Below are 21,552 nucleotides of genomic sequence, written 5' to 3'. Positions count from 1 at the left end.
TTTAGGAGCACACCGGGATTCGGCTAGCTCTCGCCCGCTGGCTGACCGCGCCGCGGAGAGAGTGGGTGGGCAGGCAGAGGGGAGGGAAAGGGAGAGGAAGGAGGGAGGGAGGGAGGGAAAGGAGGGAGGGAGAGGGCGACGCGCGTCCCCGCGGCGGGGGCGCGCTCTCGCGCGGGCTGCCGGGATCGCTCGCCGCCGCTGTGGTAATGTCCGCCATGTTGGCCATGGCGCAGGGAGCGGATCGGGCGGGCGAACGGCGGATCTAGAGTGCGGAAGCGGCCGCGGGCGGCGGGGGGCTCTTTTTGGGCGGGGTGGGCGCCCATGCTGGGGCCGGGGGCAGTGCGGAGGAGGAGGAGGAGCGGGCCGGCCGCGCTGCACTGAGGAAGGAGGTGGAGGAGGCGGCGGGAGTGCTCCCCCCCTCCCCGCCCGCCCCGCCGCCGCCGCCCGGGCTGTTCCTGTAAGGCGGGGAGACAATGAGTAAACTCTCCTTCCGAGCGCGGGCGCTGGACGCCGCCAAACCGCTGCCCATCTACCGCGGCAAGGACATGCCTGATCTCAACGACTGCGTCTCCATCAACCGGGCCGTGCCCCAGATGCCCACCGGGATGGAGAAGGAGGAGGAATCGGTAGGGACTAGAGTGTTTATTACCCCCCCTCTTCCCTCCTCCCCCCTCCCCTTTGTCAGCCGGGCCTCGCCATTCACAGAGCGTTCTACGCTCGCTGGAGGGCGCCGCTGCCGCTGCGCGCTCGGGACCCTACGCCGGCGGCGTAGCGTAAACCTGTCGGCCGGCGCAGCGCCCGCCCGCGGCCGCCATGTTGTTGCGTCCCAGTGTTGTGATTAGCTCTCGGCGCCGCTTACGCTGCCGTAAGGGGGCCCTGCCGTAAGCAGCGGCCGGGAATGGCGCAGGGATGCGCCGGCCGCACTTAGCGTACGGCCTCTGTTTACCTCGTAGACATTTCCCCCGGGGGCCGCAGGGTTTATTGATGGACAGGGCTGCTTTCGGCTAGATGATGATGATGATGATGATGATATCATTACATTTTAAAACTCGTGTGTGCGTGAGATCGCCTTTGACATGATTTCGGGAAAGTGAAGCTCTTTCGAATTGTGCATCTTCCTGCTAGCACGGTGATGATGGGTTGTGCTGCCGCCCGCCGGAGGAGGTTCCGCAGGGGCCGCGAAGCCCTGCAACCCTGCGGCGGGACAGCGACCCCGGAGCCGGACTCTGCGTTAGCGAGCCCCCTGAACCGCGCGCGGGCTTTGCCTGCCGGGCTGGCTGGGCTCGGTTGCGCGGCGTTAAGAAGGAGCCCGAGTGCTTGAAACAAGCCTCCGGGCCCGCGCTTCCCGGCGCTGCGTCCAGGGAGGTAGCGTGCGGGATGGCCATTTACAAATTGAGCACTCAGTGCGTCCACATTGACAGTTGGGTCTTTTGGCCAGATGGTAAAAATTTAGCAAAATGCCGTTTGCGTCTTCCCAGGGGTTAAATTTTACCCAAGACTGAATTTCCTCTGACTTGACAGTGTTTACGACTCTGGAGTGTTGTTACTTGTGTGCGAAGTTCGTAGTAACTGCACCCTGAAGAATTTCTTCAATGAACCTTCAGTCCCGCCTTATTGTCAACCTCGGGTGTGTGTGGATTGGTTCCCTTGCTTCTGTGACTGTCAAAAGGAAGCTGGAGGTTTCTGTGATTGGTTTTCTCTTTTGACTATTAATATTGCAGGAAATGCATTTGAGCCTTTGATTGGCCGCTCGAATTCTGACCTCATTGTGTTGCTGCTTTGACTTAATCACATTTCTCTTTGGTCTTTGGTTACCTGACTTAACATTTTCAGTAGAAGATAAAAATAGGGCCTCTTTTTAAACCTTCGGTTTTAAAAAAAATCAAAGCCCAGCTTTTATGCCTAAGATTTAGAACTGAGTCGTGTTTGAGAAGTTTGCGTGTGTAGTCATTGGCTCAGTTTTGAGGTACCTTCCAGTGTTAGAAGGTGAGCTGGACACTGCATATGGTAGCATCGTGCGGTCTTTGCCGGCCACGTGTTTTCTTTAGCCATTTCTTTTGCACATGTGTCTTTACATTGTTTTCTTCTTTGTCATCTTTTGCCTAAGGTCTGCCAGTTGTAAAATCAGGTGGTCAGTTATTCTGTCATTTCTTCATGAATGTATAGTGGCAGTTACTGCTTTTATTATCTACTCTTTGTCGAATATTTAAATCTAAGATACTGTGCTAAGAATTTTACGTAAATTTAATGTGAAAAATTTAACGTACATTTCTGAATTATAAATACAGGAAGATGTACTAGCTTACAAGTAAAGGTTTAATAAGGTTTGAAAATGTATATACCCAGAATAAGAGACATTCCCAGCTTTAGAAAGTGTTCTTGTCCTCTGTAGCTAATCACAGACCACTCCAATACCAGGAAACCACCAGCTTGCTTTCACTGTAGATTGGCATTGTGCTTTGCAGTTGTTTTGTAAGCGGAGGGTGTGTGGTTTCCTTCGCTCAGCACCATGCAGCATCTTGCATGCATACATCATGTGTTCCATTTTATTGCTGATTAATTTAATATATGATCCACATATACTTGTTAGTAGATATTTCAGTTTTTCCTGCCTTATGATTATCTTTTTTTCTTTCTTTTTTCTTTTTGGTTTTTTTGACACAGGGTCTCTCTGTGTAGCCTTGACTGTCCTGGACTCACTTTGTAGACCAGGTTGGCCTCAAACTTACAGTGACCCACCTGTCTCTGCCTCCCAGGTGCTGGGATTAAAAGCGTGCGCCACCACCGCCTGGCATGATTTTCTCTTAATCCTAGTAATGACAGCCTTGTGAGGTGCTGCAGTTTTGTTTTATAGATAAAAGAGCCTAAAAGGTCTTACTGAGAGTAATGGCCAGGAATTCAAACCTTTGCATTTGATGTCGCAAAATCCTATTGTCCTAATCCGCATTAGTTCATGTTTAGGATTCTTACAGAACCCAGGATTATAGATTATTATATTTATTAGAATTTTTGTACATACTGGTACTGATCCTGACTTGCTCAGACTAAATTATTAAGAAGTTGCCTCCCCCCCCCCCCTTCTTCCTCCTGTCACTTAACTCTGTCTGGCTTGGCTGTTTTTCTTTGTTTTCATTTATACTGCCTGGGGTAGAGCTATGGGCATTCACTCTACCACTGAGGTGTATCTTCTATTCTGCTTTACTCTTTGCTTTTCAGAATCTCTTTTTTTTTATTAGTAGTTACTTGATTTTGCTACCTCTTCCATTGGCACCATTATATTTGACTGCTTGTTACCTTAAGCATATAAGAAATTTGTGGGAAATGATTCTAGTTTTTTAGATTTCTATCTTCTTAGATTATAGTCTTAGTAATGACTTTTGCTTATTTTGTTCATTAATATGTCCCAAGTGCCTAGAACTGTGCTAGGCACATAATGTATATGTTTGGTAAATGTTTGTTGAATGTTCTTTTTCAATATTGAGTCAATCTTCAATATTTTCTTTATGCATGTTCACTCTTGTACTCACTCAAGTTCATTCTCTGTATGCAATATATATATATATTTCAACAAAACCTAGGAGATTGTAGAAGCTTCCTTTTGTTGCAGCACACAGCCAAATACAATAATTCTATTTTTCCTCTTAATTTTGAGGCCTTTTTTGATACTTTTTTTTTTTTAAACACATAGCTAAGGCTGAAATACTATTTTTTGTCCTGTATTAACTATCTCATGTGTGGGCAGGTTTCTGTGAGAGAGATCTTTGTACAAGCATGAGCCAGAGTCTACGTGAGTCATATGACTTAACATTCACACATACACATATACCTACACACATACATAAACCTACATGTATGCATGTACGGTGTTTTCATGACAAGAGTCCTGGTTTGTAGCCAGGCTGGCCTCAGATTCACTGTCCTCCTGCATCCCCTCCCCCACTATACCTTTTAACGAATTTTCAAAGAAAAAGGACAGGATTGATTTGAGTTTGTAATTTTACCCCATTACTATTTCTTGATTTTTGTCATTTGTCTTTTTATTTTCTTAAGATTTTTCTTTTTATTTATTATGTATACAAAGTTCTGCCTGCATGTCTGCCTGCTTACCAGAAGAGGGCACCAGATCTCATTACAGATGGTTGTGAGCCCCTGTGTAATTGCTGGGAATTGAACTCAGGACCTTTAGAAGAGCAGACAGTGCTCTTAACCTCTGAGCCATCTCGCTAGCTCTTGTCATTTGTCTTTTAAGTGATATTTCAGTGGGAAGAAATACATTGAGTTTTAGTATCTTTTCGGATTTAACTTACACACTGATGTTTTCCATGAGTTATGATAGACATAAAGTACAGTTTTGTAAATTGATATTGTAAAACATGACAAACGTGTTATGTGCCAAGTGTTACCTAAGTAAGAAAGTGGGATATTACTTATTGCAGTGCATAAGCCAGTGTGCTGAAGTGTTCTTAGTTCTTCAAGAAAATACATACCAACTGGACATGGTGACGCACACCTTTACTCTCAGCACTCAGGAGGCAGAGACAGGTGGATTGCTGTGAGTTCGAGGCCAGACTGGTCTACAAAGCAAGTCCAGGACAGCCAAGGCTACACAGAGAAACTCTGTCTTGAAAAAACAAAACAAAAATAAAATTTTAAAAAAAGGAGAGAGAATATACATATCATGATTTCATGGTACTTAAAATGAGTCATTTGAAGTAATGATTATGTACAGCATTGGTAAAGTTAACAAAAACTAGGGGTTAAGGTAGCATGGCAGATGTCACGGTATGTCAGAAAGAGTAAAATGCCAAATTAGTTGAGAGGTATAAGATAAAACTTCCTGATATATAGAGTAGGTTTCATGCAGAAAGAGAATTTTGAATTTTCTTTTTTAAATATATTTTATTAATTCCTTCATATTACATCTTAATTGTTATCCCATCCCTTGTATCCTCCCATTCCTCCCTCCCTCCCATTTTCCCCTTTCTCCTCTCCCCTATGACTGTGACTGAGGGGGACCTCTTCCCCCTGTATATGCTCATAGGGTATCAAGTCTCTTCTTGGTAGTGAATTTTCTTTTAAAAAATTAGTTTGTGTGAATCAATGCACACATGCCAGCATGCTTCTGGGATAGTAGGGGACAGAGACAGGCTTTTCTGTGCAACTAGGGCTGTCTTGGAACTCTGTAGACCAAGCTGCTCTCTAACTCACAGAGATCCACTTGCCTGTGCCTACTGAGTGCTGGGATTAAAGGTGTGCACCACCGCTACCTGCCTGCATTAGTTCTTTCTCCACCTTTATGTGGGATCTGGGGATCAAACTCAAGGTACTAGACATGTAACAAACATCTTCACCCAACTGCCATTTTGCTCATCCCCAAATTGAGCTTTCAAGATTGGTTGTACATTATAGGTTGATGCAAATATTTGAGTATAAGGTATTTAAAGCAAAGTCTGTGGCTATATAGACAACAGGAAGGTCCTTCTAGATTCTTTATTATTCATTCCTAACCTTCTTTCCCTTGACCCAAACTTTAAGAGATGGTAGTACTCTATCCTAATTTTATTATTGTTTCTTTTTTCTATTTAGACTTTATTAAAATTCCTTTTCTATCTTCCTATCTTAATGCTTCCTATCTTCAATGCTGTTTAAAACATAGAAATTCAGTAATATTTGGTCAGTGATTGAAGAAAAAGTAGGATGGAGGTTAAGTTGAGCAAAGATTAGAACTATGCTAGATTCTTGGTAGCTTTCAGTGGTAGGCCCAGGGGTTGATAGAGTAGCCTGGAAGAAAAATTTTTCTTATGTGGGTCTGGAGTCAACTTTTCTAGTTCTGATCATTATGTGGTCATTTATTGAGGGAAGTTGCCTACCTTCTCTGGTCTCAGATTGCTCTTCATGTGCACTGTCCAGAGTATGTTAACATACTGTATTGTTGAACGTGTGCCCAGTCTTTGTTATGTTCTGTAGAGGGGTTAGGGCTCACCAGAGGCAGAAATGGTACTTTAGAAATTATTTGTCCAACATACCCTGCCTAAAATAAAATACAGCGGAGTCAGAAATTGAACTGATGCCCTGTATCTGACTTCAGGACCCAGAGCCTCACCTTTTTATTGCTTTGTCTATTATGTTAGTGACTTGAGACAAATGGTATTATTGAAGAAACTGAATTCCTTTTGTAAACACATAGCCTGGTCTACAAAGTGAGTCTAGGACAGCCAAGGCTACACAGAGAAACCCTGTCTCAAAAAATCAAAACCAAAACTAAACCAAACCAACCAACCAAACAAACAAACAAACAAAAAAGGAAAGGAATGCTTGGTGTGTGGTATAAGTTTAAATATCATTTGTTTCAGTTCTCTGAAAATAGGGCTCTGTTGTACATTTAACAATTAAGATGATTTTGTTGGTTTCAAGCAGCAGAAAACAAATCTGGCTTCTTCAAGGAGCCCTGGGAACTGTGTCAGAGACTCCAAGGAATGGTTGAAAAGTCAAGGCCAGGACCCATGCCAGTGATAGACCCGTTAGCAGCAGGTGATATTGGCATCACTGATAACGAATTATCTTTGAAGAGCGCTGAACAGTGTTGGCTAAGTGAGCGTGTTCCTGGTTGAACTGCACCTTGCCCCCCTAATATATATGCAATACGTTTGCAATCTTGAACAATCCAATATTTGTAAGATCCCATCGCTTTGTTGGAGGATGAATTGTAGTATGTTTAGAAAAGTTAATATGGCATGAAGTAATCAGTAAGTAGCAGTCACTAAATATCAGCTTTTACTATCTTTTCATTAAAAAATTTAAATGCAATTATTTAATGTGCATGTGTGAGCGCACTCTATGAGCAAAATCAGGCACATGTGTGGAGGTCAGAGGACAACTTTGGAGACTGATTCTGGAAGTTGAGCTCATATTGTTAGGATGCAGCAAGCACCTTTAGCCCCTCATTTCACTAACCCTGCTTTTTTCATCATTGTTATGTCTCTCTCAGGTTGAAATTTCAGATTTTTGGGATATGGAATGTAATGTCTGTGTGACTTGCATGAGGCGGTCTACTCCTAGACAGGAAGTCGACCAGACAGCTACTACTGATAGGTGTGGAACAATTAGGGAGATTAATTTTTTAAAATCCATGGTTTGACCTATAGTGAACTCATGTACTTAGTTTTTGTAAGCCATAAACTTGAAATGAGTTTTAATGAGATAGAACAGTCTACAAAGTTCATCTAAAGAAAAAGCAAATACTTCATACTTTGCAGAGTTGTAAGGTATGAATTTCTGTGGCTCAAAGAAGTTGTTAGCCTTCTTGGCTCTTAATTTCCTTATTTCTGAAATAGAATTAGACTAACTTTTAGATGGCTTTTGGCTGTAAAAGTTAACTTGCATAGTGAGTTTCCATTCTGTCTAATAGAGCAGACATAACTAGATGACGAGAACAAATATGGAACTGGGCACTAGGGATAGTCGTTTGCAGATTGAAGCCTGCAGTTCTCAAGGCCGTTGTTTGAACCTGGAATACTTTGAAAATGAGAATCAATTATGTTTATTCGTTATCTGGTACTTCCCCCTTTATATAGTCTCCTCCATGTTTGGATATTTCTTTAGCCTTGGCTTTCTTGCGTTATCTTACTGCTATTACTCATCATCATTACCTGTTTTAGTCAGCTTTCTTTTGTCTCTTGGGTTTGTGTGTAAAATTCCATGAGTATGAATGTTGTATATGAGGGGAGAGAATAAGTATACATTTTCTGAACTAGACTGATTGGCATAAAAAAGGTATTATGCTTGTTTTATTTAATACCTAACACAAGCAGAATATCAAGCAGGAATTTCTGTCACTTTTTACTTTAAATGATAGAAAGTTTGTCATATAGGCATTGACAGGGCAGAGATACTTGGGTTAAGTTTGATCGTCTGACTGTGTCTTTCATTTCAAGTAGAGCCGAAGTGAAGAAACGGTGACAAGTGGTAGGGCCAGTAGAGGAGGAATGGCTGATAGAGTAGACCAGTACAGATGACAGGAGGTCTTTTGTAATTATTAGATTTTTGTGTTGAAGTTAGTTTTTAATTACTTGCCTTGAGTGTACTATATAAATGGAACACACCTTCAATTTTGCCTACCTCACCATTCAGGAATGGTCTTTGTGGAGTTAATATTATGAAAGTTAATGGTAGCAACATTTCCTTTAGCCATCCACTTTTTAGGCTTCCTTTTTCCATTAAACTAGTGTTGTGTTGAAGTCAGACGGCTGCAGAGTGAACATCAGCCTGTTGTTTTTACCTGCCAGTGCATCTCCTCACCACTGCCCTCCGTGGGCAAAGGGTGGAAAGTTTTTGGTTGAACAAGAGTCCTACAAGCAGTAGTAAGTAGTTAATAGTACTGTTAATTTCACAAAAATAACCGTGGCCTTTGCCTCTTCCCAAGGACAAAGTAAGTGGTAACTATCTCAAAGGCTCGTTTTTGTTAAGATCCATTTATTTTTATTAAATGTGTGTGAGTGCTTCACTTGCATGTATGTAAGTAAACAGGGTACGTGCTGGTGCCCCTGGCGATCAGAAGAGAGTGTCTGATCCTCTCTACCTGGAGTTACAGATGAGTTACCACATGGGTGTTAGAAACTGATCCACAGTCCTTTTTAACCACTGAGCCACCTCATCAGCCCCTCAAAGGGCAGTTTTAAAATTAAAGAGTTCATTTTTGGCAAGACTTAAATCTGCCTTACATGCCATTTGGTAACAGCTATTTATGAACAATTTTCAGCAATACAGAGTAAAGTACAAAGGAATGGGAAGAATAAAATACACAGCATCCCCCAAAAACATTCTTTCCTATAGTTTCTCACATTTTCTTTCTCCTGACAATTGAAAAATAGTTTTATTTTTAAAAGCTTTAGTTTCAGAGTGATAACAACTTAATATGTATATTTTTCTCTTCTCTGTTTTGTGCCAGAGTAATTAACAATCAAATTGGCCTATTTTAAAATTTGAAAGTTAAAGCCAGACATGCACATGCCTTTCATCCCAGTGGACCACTGTGAGTTCGAGGCCAGCCTGGTCTACAAAGTGAGTCCCGGACAGCCAGAGCTACACAGAGAAACCCTGTCTCTAAAAAACAAAACAAAACAAATTAAAAGTTAAAATTACTGGCTAAAAGAACTTAATTTTTAACTACTTTTAAAGCAGTACATGGGTTCTAAATTAATAGTTTAGTATTGTATTTGTTTTCTAGAGTTGATTTTTTAAATTTTACTTTAAAGATTGAATAAATACATAGTTATGAGAGAAAATAGTTGTGTGATGACAGCCTCTTTAGTGGTTTGTATACATGAGAAGAGTGGAGGAAAAAGACAGTCTGGTATACCAGTGAGCTTCAGGGTTAACACATTTAGAATACAAGGTTTGGTGAGGATAGCTATGCCACATATTTTAATCTTGTAATGTTTTTCAGCTGGAACATTATTGGCAACTCAGTCTGTAGTGAGTGATAACAGGACTGTTGCAGGCAAAATGAGAAGTGTTTACATCTGCCCCCTGCTCAGTAATTTCTGGTAGCATTCCAGTTTGGATAATTAGGAAGTGATTTCTCTCGCAGTTTCCAAATGGAGGCTGTTACACTCAAAGTAAGAACCTTTATCTGGGGAGTCTTAGCTTGTTTGTATTATAGATTCTTTTGGCAGTCTGATAAAACTTCTTAGAGTGATACTGTAAATATACAAAATCAGAGAAAGCTCATGGTGCTGACACACACTTTAATCCTAGAACTGGGAGGCAGAGGCAGGCAGATCTCTGAGTTCAAGGCCAGCCTGGTCTATGGATCGAGTTTCAGGATGGCCAGGGCTATACAATGAAACCATCTAAAAAAACAACCCCCCCCCCAAAAAAAATCAGAAAAAAGTTATATTGGAAAACAGTTTAAATGATATTAACGTTAAAACAGGATGCAGAGTAGGAGCTGGTTATGTTAAATTTGAGGTAGTGATGGGTATAAGCAATATTTTGACAAGTAACATTGTAACATGACGTGAAAAGATTTATGGTTTCTGTTAGTATTGCTAGTACTGCTTCTTACTGTTGACTGTGTTAATAAAACCAAAGGAAATATTACATTTGCTCGAGGTTAGGAAATTAAAAGATGATTATTTTCTCAGCCATTCTGTGAATCTTTCTGTTATTTTCTGTGACTATTTTAGGGATCTGTGTTTCCTGAGGTAGTGCATGGATTGTGAAAAGTGTCCTAAGAAAAATTGCTGCTTGTCTGTTACATAGGAGATGCACCATAAAGTACAGTGACTGACTTCCCTCAAAACTGAGAATAAGACTTAAGTTCTGTTCTTGGTAGGTAGGCCATGTGAGATAGCTTAGGCTTAGCAGGGCTTGTCAGGGCTTCCATCATACTCCTGGGGTAGTGTAAATGGTTTAGTGCAGTAGTTCTGAGATGTTACCCAGTGTCAGACTTTTTTCCCGAGACAAGGTTTCTCTGTTATCTTGGCCATCCTGGACTCACTTTGTAAACCAGGCTGGCCTCAAACTCACAGCGATCCACCTGCCTCTGCCTCCTGAATGCTGTGGTTAAAGGCATGTGCCACCATGCCCAGCTCCCCAGTGTCAGACTCTTTGGAAGGTTTATGAAAAGAGACTTTTGGATTCAAATTCCCAGTGTCTCAAGGTCTAGTATGGAGCTTAAGAACTTTCTTTTTAGTCGGGCGTGGTGGTGCACGCCTTTAATCCCAGTACTGGGAAGGCCGAGGCAGGCTCATCGCTGTAAGTTTGAGGCCAGCCTGGCCTACAAAGCGAGTTCAGGACAGCCAAGGCTACAGAGAGAAACTCTTTCTCGAAAAAAAAAAAAAAAAACAAACAAAAACAAAAAAGGAAAGAAAAGAACTTACTTTTTAAACACATTTCCAAGTGTATTAGTTTTTTTCTTTCTGCTGTGATAAAATCTACAAACACAACTTATGAAGGGAAGGGTTTATTTTTGATTCATGATTTAGGAGAGATGAAGTCCACCATGGTAGCCAAGACAGCAGGAGTATGAGGTGGCTAGTCCCACTGTGACCATAACCAGGAAGCACAGAGGAATGGTGGGATTCAAGAGCCGTTCTCTTTTTTCCAGGCCATGAGATAATGCAGCCCATGTTTCGGGGGAACCTTGCTGCTCAGTTAACCCTTTCTCACAACTTGTAAACAAACTCATAGGTGTATCTTCACGGGGATGCTAAATGTAGCCAAGATGATAATGAAGGTTGACCATCAGTGTAAGAAATCTTGGTGCCATTTGTCTAGGGACCCAACTTCGAGATCCAGGACAGTCTCCCTCTTTGTTTCTTCTCTTCTCTTGTTTTTTTTCTTTTTTCTTTTTATTCACATGTGTCCACATGTGGCACATGTGTAGGGGTGCTCAAAGAGTCTGAAAAATTTGTATCTCATGGAGCTGGAGTTAAAGGCAATTGTGAACTACCCATCATGGCTTCTGGGAACCAGACTTAGGTCTCTGCAGGCACAGTGTGTGCTAACAATGTACACACACACACACACACACGCACACACACACACACTTCTGCTTGCAGGATATTATTTTACTTTTTTTCCCCTGAAGTTTCTTCATCAGTGTTTTATGCTTCTTACTGGAGAGGTGTTTTTCTTTCATTAAATATATTCAGTCCTAGATATTTTGTTTTGTGGTTTCCTCCCCTTGGGAGCTGTTGTAAATGGTACTGATTTTGTCATTCTACTGCTTCAGGTATTTGTTTTGTTGATTTTGTATTGTGCAATTTTGATGCAATCGTGTTTTGTGGTGGAGTTGGGTCTTCTTGCGTATAAGGTCATGCCATCCGCAGAGTGACAGTTCAGATGCGCTTTACTTTTTTTCTCTTGGTTGATTACTCTGGGGAAGGCGTCTATTGTGTTGAGTACAAGCAACCAAAGTGGGCATTTTTGTCTTGTTCCTGATCTTGGAGTAAAACATTTCCTCATTCCTTACAGTGATAGGGATTAGCTTATTTTAGGTGACCATTATATATTGTTGTCTGTTCCTTTGAACCTAATTTGTTTATCAGTTTGTCTACGAAGGTTTTGGATTTTCTTAAATGTCTTTTCTTCATCTGTTGAGTTGATCATATGGTTTCATAACCTTCATTTTGTTTATGGCGACATGTCACTTTTATTAATGTGCACATTGTGAACTACAGGTGAGGAATTTTCCACTTGTATGATATCCCTTTGGGTTTCCAGTTTAAGTTCTTGTATCCTATACCCACTTTTCTATCATAACAACATTGAATATGTTAAAAAGATGTTCAGAATATGCCAGAAAAGCATGGAAAAGAAATATAGATCCTTGAATCTCAACCACCTTGAAAAGTTCATGGTTGACTTTTGAGGTGAATGTGGCGCTCTTTGCCTTTTTTTCTGTATAAGTACCTGTATATGAATAAGAGAGAGGGGGGAAAGACACTTATTTTGTATGGCTTTTTAAGCTGTCTCTGTTAGATTGAAATATTTGAGAAAAGAATCTCTAGAGTCTGTGTGGTTGTCATTCTGGGTTAGTCTAGTCAATGCAGCCCCTAGGATGGGTGGTATAGAAACAAGACAGTTTGTCCTTGGATCATTGGTCTAACTTGAGCTTGCCATGAATAGGGCTTTCAAAACGAAGGAACTAAAAGCAGAGATGTTTATTAAACCCTAGTGGGCTCTGTGGCACTGAAGTAGTTAGGTAGTGGTTCATAGATGACTTTACTGTCAGTCAGTTGTATTTTGACAAATATTGACATACAGTCAGTAAATTTAGTTCTTATATAATTAAAGTTAAAAGGTCTCTTCCTCTGGTTATTAGTTACTTTTATCTTTATTATAGAATTTCCATAGTTTCTTCTAATATATGCTATTGTGTGTGTGTTTGTACTGGGAGCAAATGCAAGGTTTCGTTTATGCTGGACCTTATTCTCTACCACTGAGTCTCATCTCAAGCCCCTGCCCTCCTCCAAATGGTTATCCAGTTGTTCAAAGACAAAAATACAGTCAGCTCTTTTCTCTGAAGTGGCTTAGGTATTGAGGCCTTTTGAGTGTCTTGAGCTAGGGTTCGTGTCTCAGCCTCCTGTAGAGGTTAGAGGTGTATGCCAGCGCATCTCTTTATGCCTGACTTCTAACTTTCTCTTTTGCTTCATTAAGCAGAATGTTTGCTGCCTTAGTTATAACTGTTTTATAATGTCATCATTACATTCCATCATTTACTTCACCTCTTATAGAGGGCTAGTCACTGTTGGCTCTGACTGCTTTGCTTTTCCAGAGATTCCCTTGGTACCATTGCATATTTTTTCAGTGTGAACTTTATAATTATTTTGCCAAAATTCAGAAAATAATTGTTGGTGTTTTTGTTGAGACTCACCATACATTGGTAAATCGACTCTCAGAGAGTAGATACATTTATGGAATCTCTCAGTTGCTGAAATCTGTTTATCTTTGAGGACTGTTTTTCTTATTGATCTTATGTTTTTGTTGAGCCAATTTGTAGATTTATGTGGTTTTTATTGTAAATGTCATTTCAATATTCCCTTCAATTGTCATTGTGTTTAAGAAAGCTGATTTCTTCCTAAAAAAACATTTATTTTTATTGTAGTTGTACATATGAGTGCCTGCATATATGTATGTGCACCGTGTGCTCACCTGGTGCCCTTGGAGGCCAGAAAAGAGCATTCCTTAGAATGACAGTTACAGACAATTTTAAGCCACTTGATGTAGGTACTTTGAACCATCCCCAGGCTCTCTGCAGGAGTAACAAGTGCTCTTAACCACGGATCCATCTCTTTAGCCCAAGCTATTGATTTCTATGCTAATTTCATATTCTACAACATTACTAAATTATGTAATTGTGCTAGGTGCATTGGTTTTTGTGGGTTGAGTTAGATATCTGCTAATAGAGATAGTTTGCCTGTGCTTCTGAAACACTAGGCCTCAAATTGTTTTTTTCCTTTTTCATTCTGTTGGTTAATACTTCTAATTACATGTTGAAAAATGATGGTGAATAACGAATACCTTTATTTATGACATTAATGTGAATTTCTGTCTCCAAGCAAGCATGTAAGACCCATGGCCTGGGCATGCAGCCAACGGTAGCTTTGACTATGTCCCCGAGTAAAAACCATAAATTTCCTTAAATTGAGATTTTTAATTTTTAATTTATTTTGTGTGGTTTTTATTTTTCTTTTAATTAACTGATTTATTTTGTCTATGTGTCTGAGTCTGTGTCACGTGTGTGTTGGCTGTGGAGGTCAGAAGAGGGTATTAGATTCCTTGGAGTTAGAGTTACAGGTGAGCACCTAAGGTGTGTGCTGGGAACTGAATTCCAGTCCTCTGGAAACACGGACGGAGTAGTAGTAGTAATAATAATAGTAATTATAATAATAACAACAACAACAACATCCCGATTGTTTTCCCCTCACTTGTATCTTCTTGTCCCCCTCTTCCCTCCCTGTTTTGTCCTATTCCCCCTCCTAGGCCGCTGACAGAAGGGGCCTCCTCCCTCACCATATGACCACAGCCTATCAGGTCTCATCAGGATAGCCTGCTTCCTCTTCTGTGTGCCGCAGGGCCTCCCCACCAAGGGGGAGTGATCAAATTGGGGGCACCAGAGTTCATGTCAAAGGGAGTCCCCACTCTCCCCACAGTTGTGGAGAATGAACTGTTCATTGGCTAGATCTGAACAGGGGGTCTAGGTTTCAGGTGTGAGTGGTATGGAAGAATGGAGAAATAGAAGGACCCAGAGGGTCCAGGAGCCGCACAAGAAGACCATCAAGGCTAGCGGAGCTCAACCCAGGGAAGCCTGCACAAACTGCTGTACCAACCAGGGAGTACTCTTAACAGCGGAGGCATCATCTCTCTAGCCACTGTTGTATAGTTCTTGAGTGTGAGCTTGGTAGATGACAATGTTGTGTTGTAATAACACGAGTTGTACATCACTGATAGTGTTTCTCCATTAAATAAGATGTAGGTTATTATGCATTGATTTATAGGTGTGGAAAAGAAATTGATTATATATTAATAGCAGGAATGACTGTAAGTTGTACATGTTATTCAGTGCATAAAATATATGCATGTGTATATAAAGTCTTTGATATGTCTATCATAATTGATTGCTGACTATTTTTAAATGCTTTTTGCTTCTGTATATTTGCCATGTAATTTTCCCACTTCAGTAATGATGAATATTGTGATATTGGACTATCCTAACTTTCTTGAATTGAACTCTACCTGGAAATGAAATATTTATTATTTTAAAAAATACTTGAGTTTTATGATTTGCTTCTTTACAAAGGGTCTTAACAGAGCTTTGCCATCTTCTTGACCAAATGTGGCCACCCCAAAGCTTCTGTAATTCATTCTTCTAAAGTACTGAGAGATGCAATATGATTGGCTAGTTCAGGTCATATTATCCAGTCTGGTTCAGTTAACTGTGATTTTGGGTAGGGTGAAGTGATTGATTAATCAGCTTGGTTGACAGACATAACAATCTATGCGAGAGAACAGGCATTTAAAGAATGGAACAGACACCTGCAAAGATATCCAGGTTGTGGTTTCTCTTCTAATAAGTGCCATCAGATACCTGATCTGTTGTGCTGCACAGTACATGTATTTAATGGTTATTTATGTAATTGGATAGTGTTGGTCTTTGTGTACACCTGTGAAACCACTGCCACCGTCAGAATAATGAACATTCTACTGCCTTGATATTTATTTATTTATTTATTTATTTGGCTTTTTGAGACAGGGTTTCTCTGTGTAGCTTTGGCTGTCCTGGACCCGCTTTGTAGACCAGGCTGGCTTGAACTTACAGAGATCTGCCTGCTCTGCCTCCCCCAGTGCTAAGATTACAGGTGTGTGCCACCTTACCCAGCTACTTTGAGTATTAAATAAGCAATAGTCTTCTTGTCATTGGATTCTAGAGTTTTATATAAATGGAACATAGTATACTTTTAATCTTTTTACTCAGCATTTTAAAAAAAGACTTATTTATGTATTTTATGTATATAGTGCTCTGTCTTCATGTACACCTGTATGCCAGAAGAGGGCATCAGATCCTGGTATGATGGTTGTGAGCCACCAGGTGGGTGCTGGAAATTAAACTCAGGAGCTTTGGAAGAGCAGACAGTGCTCTTAACCCGAGTCATCTCTCTTGCCTCCCATGTAATTATTTTTAAGCTCCATACATATTTTAACATTTGTCAGGAGTTCATCCTTTGCTGGGTATGGCCATACAAACCTGTAATACCAATACTCAGGAGACAGAGGCAGGAAGATCACTACTATAAATTTGAAGTTAGTTATAGCCCTGGGAGTGAAACATAGATACTGTTTTGAAAGAAATTTCTCACTTCTGAAAGGAAGCATTGTTCTTTTTTATTATTGAATAGAATTCCTTTTTATAACTGTTACACAGTAGCCATTTACCTGTTAGGTGACATTTGCCTGTTAACAAATAAGGTTGTTATGAGAATAATGACTTTTGGTAACTTAAGTGCCTGTAGTGAATGGTAGTTTTAGGTAAAAGTTTGAACTTTATAAGACACTCTGTCAAACTGGTTTCCACAGAGGTTCTACCATAATGATACCTTTTGAGATGTTTAAATAGTTGAAAACCTTGTTATGCAAAACTTTGGGATAGTAATTTGGTCTTACCTGGGAGAATGTTTAAAACATTAAACATCAGGTCTCATCTGAAGCGTAGAGAATCAAAATATGTACTTTTACATTATTATTATTATTATTATTATTATTATTATTATTATTATTGTTACAAATTACTATTAAAATATTCTCTAGGTTGTTTCAATGTTCTTTACGATTTGAGAGTCTTAGGGAAATAGAACTTCTCATGTTTGTTTCTGCTATAGAACATCTGAAGGCTTTGGCACATTATGGTTTGGGAAGTAGTTGTAAGATACTTTTTAGTTTAAAAACATGACATAATAATGATAACAAAGAATGTTATGATTAAGGTTAATTGTCAACTTGACAGGATCTTGAATCACCTGGGAGATTGGTTTCTGGGCTTGCCAGTGGGGTATGGTATGTCCAGAAACCAGTCTAATCCTTCCCAAACAGATCTACCAGCTGGGGAGGAAGTATTGAAACATATAAGTCTAAGGGGGCCAATTGCATTCAAAGCCGCCATACCTGGTAAGTCCTGCAGTCTGCTAGCCATGCCTTATGTTCTTCACCTTTTTACACAACCAGTGTGTCTTAGCTACTGTTCTAGTGCTGTGAAGAGACACCATGGGCAAAGCAAGTTATAATAGTTACAAGTTTATTTGGGGGCTTGTTTCCAGTTTCAGAGGATTATTCTATTTCCATCATGGTGGCAGGCAGGCAGGCAGGCATGGAAGCAGTAGCCGAGAGCTTACATCTCATCCACAAGTTGCAGGCACTGAAGTGGAGGGATGTGTTGTGGGCTTTTGAAACCTCAAAACCCACCTCCAGTGACACAACTCCAACAAGGCCGTACCTTTTCTGAACAGTTTACCAACTGAGAACTAAACATTCAAGTATTTGAGCCTATGGGGACCATTTTTATTCAAACCACCACACAGTAATACAATTCTTAGAGGGGTGTGTGTGTGTGTGTGTGTGTGTGTGTGTGTGTGTGTGTGTGTGTGTGTGTGTGTGTGTGTGTTAGGTATGTGTATTCTGCACCTGTGTGGAGGCCAGAGAAGGATGTCAGGCATCCTGTGCTCCCACCCTCCACCTTATCCCTTAAGATGTCTCACTGGACATGGAGCTCCCTATGTTTTCATTAGGTTGGCTTGGCCAGCTAGCTAGTAAAGATGATCCTTCTGTCTCCATCTTCCTCTACCCTCTCAAGCGCTGTGTTATAGGTATACATGACCACAACAGGTTTTTATGGATGCTTAGGGTCCAAATTCATGTCTTCATGCTTGTCAGCATTTGTCCACTGAGCCATCTCCCCAGACCATAATGCTTGGTTTTTTAAATGTAGGTCTTGAAATACTGCATGTGTTATCTATTCTTACTATTAAAGGAATGAACAGTAATTTCAGAAATAAGTCTAAATTTTTAAAAAAATCAGTAAACTTTTTTTTTTTAACAATTAAATGTCAGTAACTTGTTTGCATCTTTGAATCTTCTGCTCATTTCTCTTGAGTAAATGATTAAACTAAATGCCATGGATGTTGTGTCACCTTTCTAAAGTAAAGTTGGTGTTGAGGATTATGTTCTTAGCTAGCATAAGCAAATACATGATTCAAAACAAGGTTCTAGAAACCAGGCAGTTCGGTACAGGAACAAAGGACAGGTATTTATTACTCTATCAAGTGGAGCAAGTTAATGATAAAGTAACATGAAGGGTTTTCAAATGTTGATCTATAAGTCAGATAGTTCAGAATGATAAGGCTTGTGACATTCCCACACAGTTGATATTGCTTCCCGTTTTCCATCTGTGCTTATAATGTGCCGCATGGAACTAAAGTCCCTTACTCCCACTTTGCCTTCATATACCTCCCAGGTAATTACAATAAAAAGAGAAACTGTGGGTGAGTCAGCTCTGAGTCACTTAAAATCCATCTCAGCTGCTTTTCAGGACAGGAAAAAAAAATCTATCTTGATTTTTCAATCTAAAGGGAATTTATTGCAAATGGACATTTAATTTGGTTGGTAAACATTTTCAAATATATGTTAACAGAAAGAACAGGAAGCTTAAAAATGTAAGGTTATTTCAAGTTAAAACTTGTTTCTTTTTCCTTTTCTTTCTTTCTTTCCTTCCTTCCTTTCTTTTTCTCTTTCTTTTCTTTCTTTCTTTTTGATTTTTCGAGATAGGGTTTCTCTGTGTAGTCCTGGCTGCCCAGGAACTCACTTTGTAGACCAGACTGGCCTTGAACTCAGAGGTCCTCCTGCCACTGCCTCCTGAGTGCTGTGATTAAGGGAATGCACCACCACCAAGCACTTGTTTGTTCTTAAGGTGGCAAAATTAGTAAGTAAGATGTTAGCTTCAAAGGAGGTGTATGTTTAAAAATACCAGAGTGGCTATTCTTCAAATATGTCTCATTTTGAAGAACATGTTTGAGAGCTGTGTTTGGGAGCAAATGTTTGAGAGTTGTGATTGGATTTTCTTCATTTTAAACTGCTGACTATCTATGTAGGATTTGCTTAGTCAGAACTGGAAGTCACTCTTAGTCTGAATTCTTTGAATGCCACATGTAAATAGAAGACTTAAGTTTACATTTATGTGATGTAATGTAGTGGGTGGGTCATGACATTTTAATATGATATACACTCGCGCACACATGTGTACGTACACACACACACACACACACACACACACAGCACATGGAGATTAAACTATGCTAGGCTGATGCTTTACCACTGGGTTACAACCTTGTCATAGGGTCTTAGGAATTAATAGGTGTGATTAGAATTCAAGATTATACTGTTGAAATATGTGCTAGGTGAAAAGGAAGCTGGCTGTGGTGGGGCTTGTCCTCAGTCCCAGCACTTGGGAGGCAGAGGCAAGTAGATCTCTGTGACTTTGAGACCAGCCAGAGTTACATAGTGAGAACCTGTCTCCAAACAAATAAGCAGGCAAACAAACACAAAAATAAGAGAAGGAAAAGAAAGAAGGAAGGAAGGAAAGAAGGAAAAGAATCTGAGGTTTTAGATACTAGAATTAAAATTTCATTGACTACAGAGCTGAGAAGCCCACTCTCTGATCATGGTATTAGAATGAAGAAGACTTCGTAGGCCAGAACCTGATAGTCCTAGACCTCAGAGCTGCACAGCAAGTGCATCGGACGACTATTAAGTGTGTGGCAAGTGTTTGATGTGTCTCAAACCACTGCAGAGTAAATTGTTATCTTCTCAGAGATCAGATTAGTTCATTTTCCCCTGACCTCCCCAACCCCGCTTCTATCCCTCACCTCCCTCTGCTTGGTGATTACGTCATGAACCTCCAGTAGGTTTTAGGCAGGCAATGCTCCTCCTCATCTTAGGAGAAAACACTGAGTAGTTAAGTGTGATGTTAGGGATTTTGTAGATGCCTTTACTACATTGAAGAGCTTCTCTTGTATTTTTTTCAAACAGGCTTTTAAAAGGGTTTGTTTATTTTTATTTTATGTGTGTGGGTGTTTTGCCTGCACCCATGTTTGGGCACACCACATGTGTCCCTGGTGCCCACAGAAGCCAGAAGAAGGGGTTAGAAACAGTTGTGGGCTGCCTCATGGATGTGGGGGAACCAAACCTGGAACCTCTGGAAAAGCAGCCAGTGCTCTTAACCACTGAATAGTCTCTCTAACCACCGTTTTTGTATTTTTCTGAGTTGTGGAATAGATGTTTGGTTTTTTATTTGTCTATCGAAATTGTCTTTTTTTTTTTTTTTTTTTTTTTTTTTTTTAAACTAGCATGGTGGATAACAGTCTATTTGATTATATTCTTGTTTGCTTGTTTCGAGGCAAGGTCTTGTCAGCTCAAACTGGCCTTAAATTCAGTAGGTAACCTAAGCTGTTTTTCAAGTCCTGATTATTTTGCCCCTAGGATTATAGCCATGTGTACTACCATACCCAACTTAACTCTTCTTTTTTTTTTTATTTTTAAAAATAAATTCATTCATTCATTCATTGGTTGCTTCGTTCGTTCACTTTATATCCTGGTTGTATCCCCACCTCTCTTCACCTCGCAGTCCCACCTTTCCTCCCTCTCCCCCATCTCCCTCCCCTATTATTCAAAAAAGGGGAGCTTCCCTTCCCATCCATCCCAGCTCATCAAGTCATATCAGGCACAGCAGTCCTGCCAGAGAAAAGTAATCAAAAAGGTGGCAAGAGAGTCCATGTCAGAGACAGCCTCTGTCTCCTTACCAGAGGACTCACATGAAGCCTGAGCTGCTACAACTTTGTAGCGAGCCTAGGACCCACCACGCAAGATTCTTGGTTGGTGCTTCAGTCTCAGCAGGCCTCTCTGACACCTGGCTAGTTGGCTCTGTTGACCTTCTTGTGAGGCTCCTGTCACCTCCAGGTCCTTTTCTCCTTACCTGCACTATACCACAAGCCTCCCTGTGCATTGCCCAATATTTGGCTGTGAGTCTCAGCATCTGTTTCAAGGCACAGCTCTAGGCTCCTGTCTGCAAGCATAGTGGAGTATCATTAATAGTGTCAGGTGTTGGTTTTTTCCCATGGGTTGGCTCTCTCCCATGGGGTGGGTCTTGGGTTGGGCCAGGCATTGGTTGGATATTCCCTCTATCTCTCCTCTCTCTGCACTAGTTCTATTCCTACATGTCATGTAGGCAGGGTGAATTTTGAGTTGAAGTTTTTAATGGGTGGATTGGTTCCCCTCCATCTACTGGGAATCATGTCTAGTTAGAGGGCGCTTTTGTGTGCTGTTATTTTCTAGGAGCTGAAAACTCATAGACTTTTTCTTCTTACTAGCTGGAAGCTTAGCTGGGTGTGATCATGCCCTGAGGGCACTTTCCTTTGTTCCAGTGCAGAGCAGGCCTCCCCTTAAAAGCATCAATCTCCTTAATATTTCAGTCCCTTGCACCTGTCTTAAGGTTCCTAGTGT

At 40.7% G+C, this 21,552-nt stretch overlaps 1 protein-coding gene across 1 annotated transcript in view; it reads left to right on the top strand.

Annotated features, from left to right (window-relative positions):
* The first annotated feature begins 407 nt into the window (after positions 1 to 407).
* Epc2 (enhancer of polycomb homolog 2) overlaps positions 408 to 21,552 on the top strand; it is a 96,771-nt gene continuing 75,626 nt past the window's right edge. The window contains exon 1 of the mRNA XM_051166861.1: positions 408 to 626. Within this exon, the coding sequence (XP_051022818.1) occupies positions 474 to 626 (153 nt within the window). The 5' untranslated portion in view covers positions 408 to 473. The remainder of the gene's footprint in view (positions 627 to 21,552) is intronic.

This window comes from Acomys russatus, chromosome 24 (genome assembly GCF_903995435.1).
Source record: "Acomys russatus chromosome 24, mAcoRus1.1, whole genome shotgun sequence".
NCBI lineage: Eukaryota > Metazoa > Chordata > Mammalia > Rodentia > Muridae > Acomys > Acomys russatus.
Note: the sequence above shows the minus strand (reverse complement) of the source record. Positions and strands in the feature narration are given on the sequence as shown.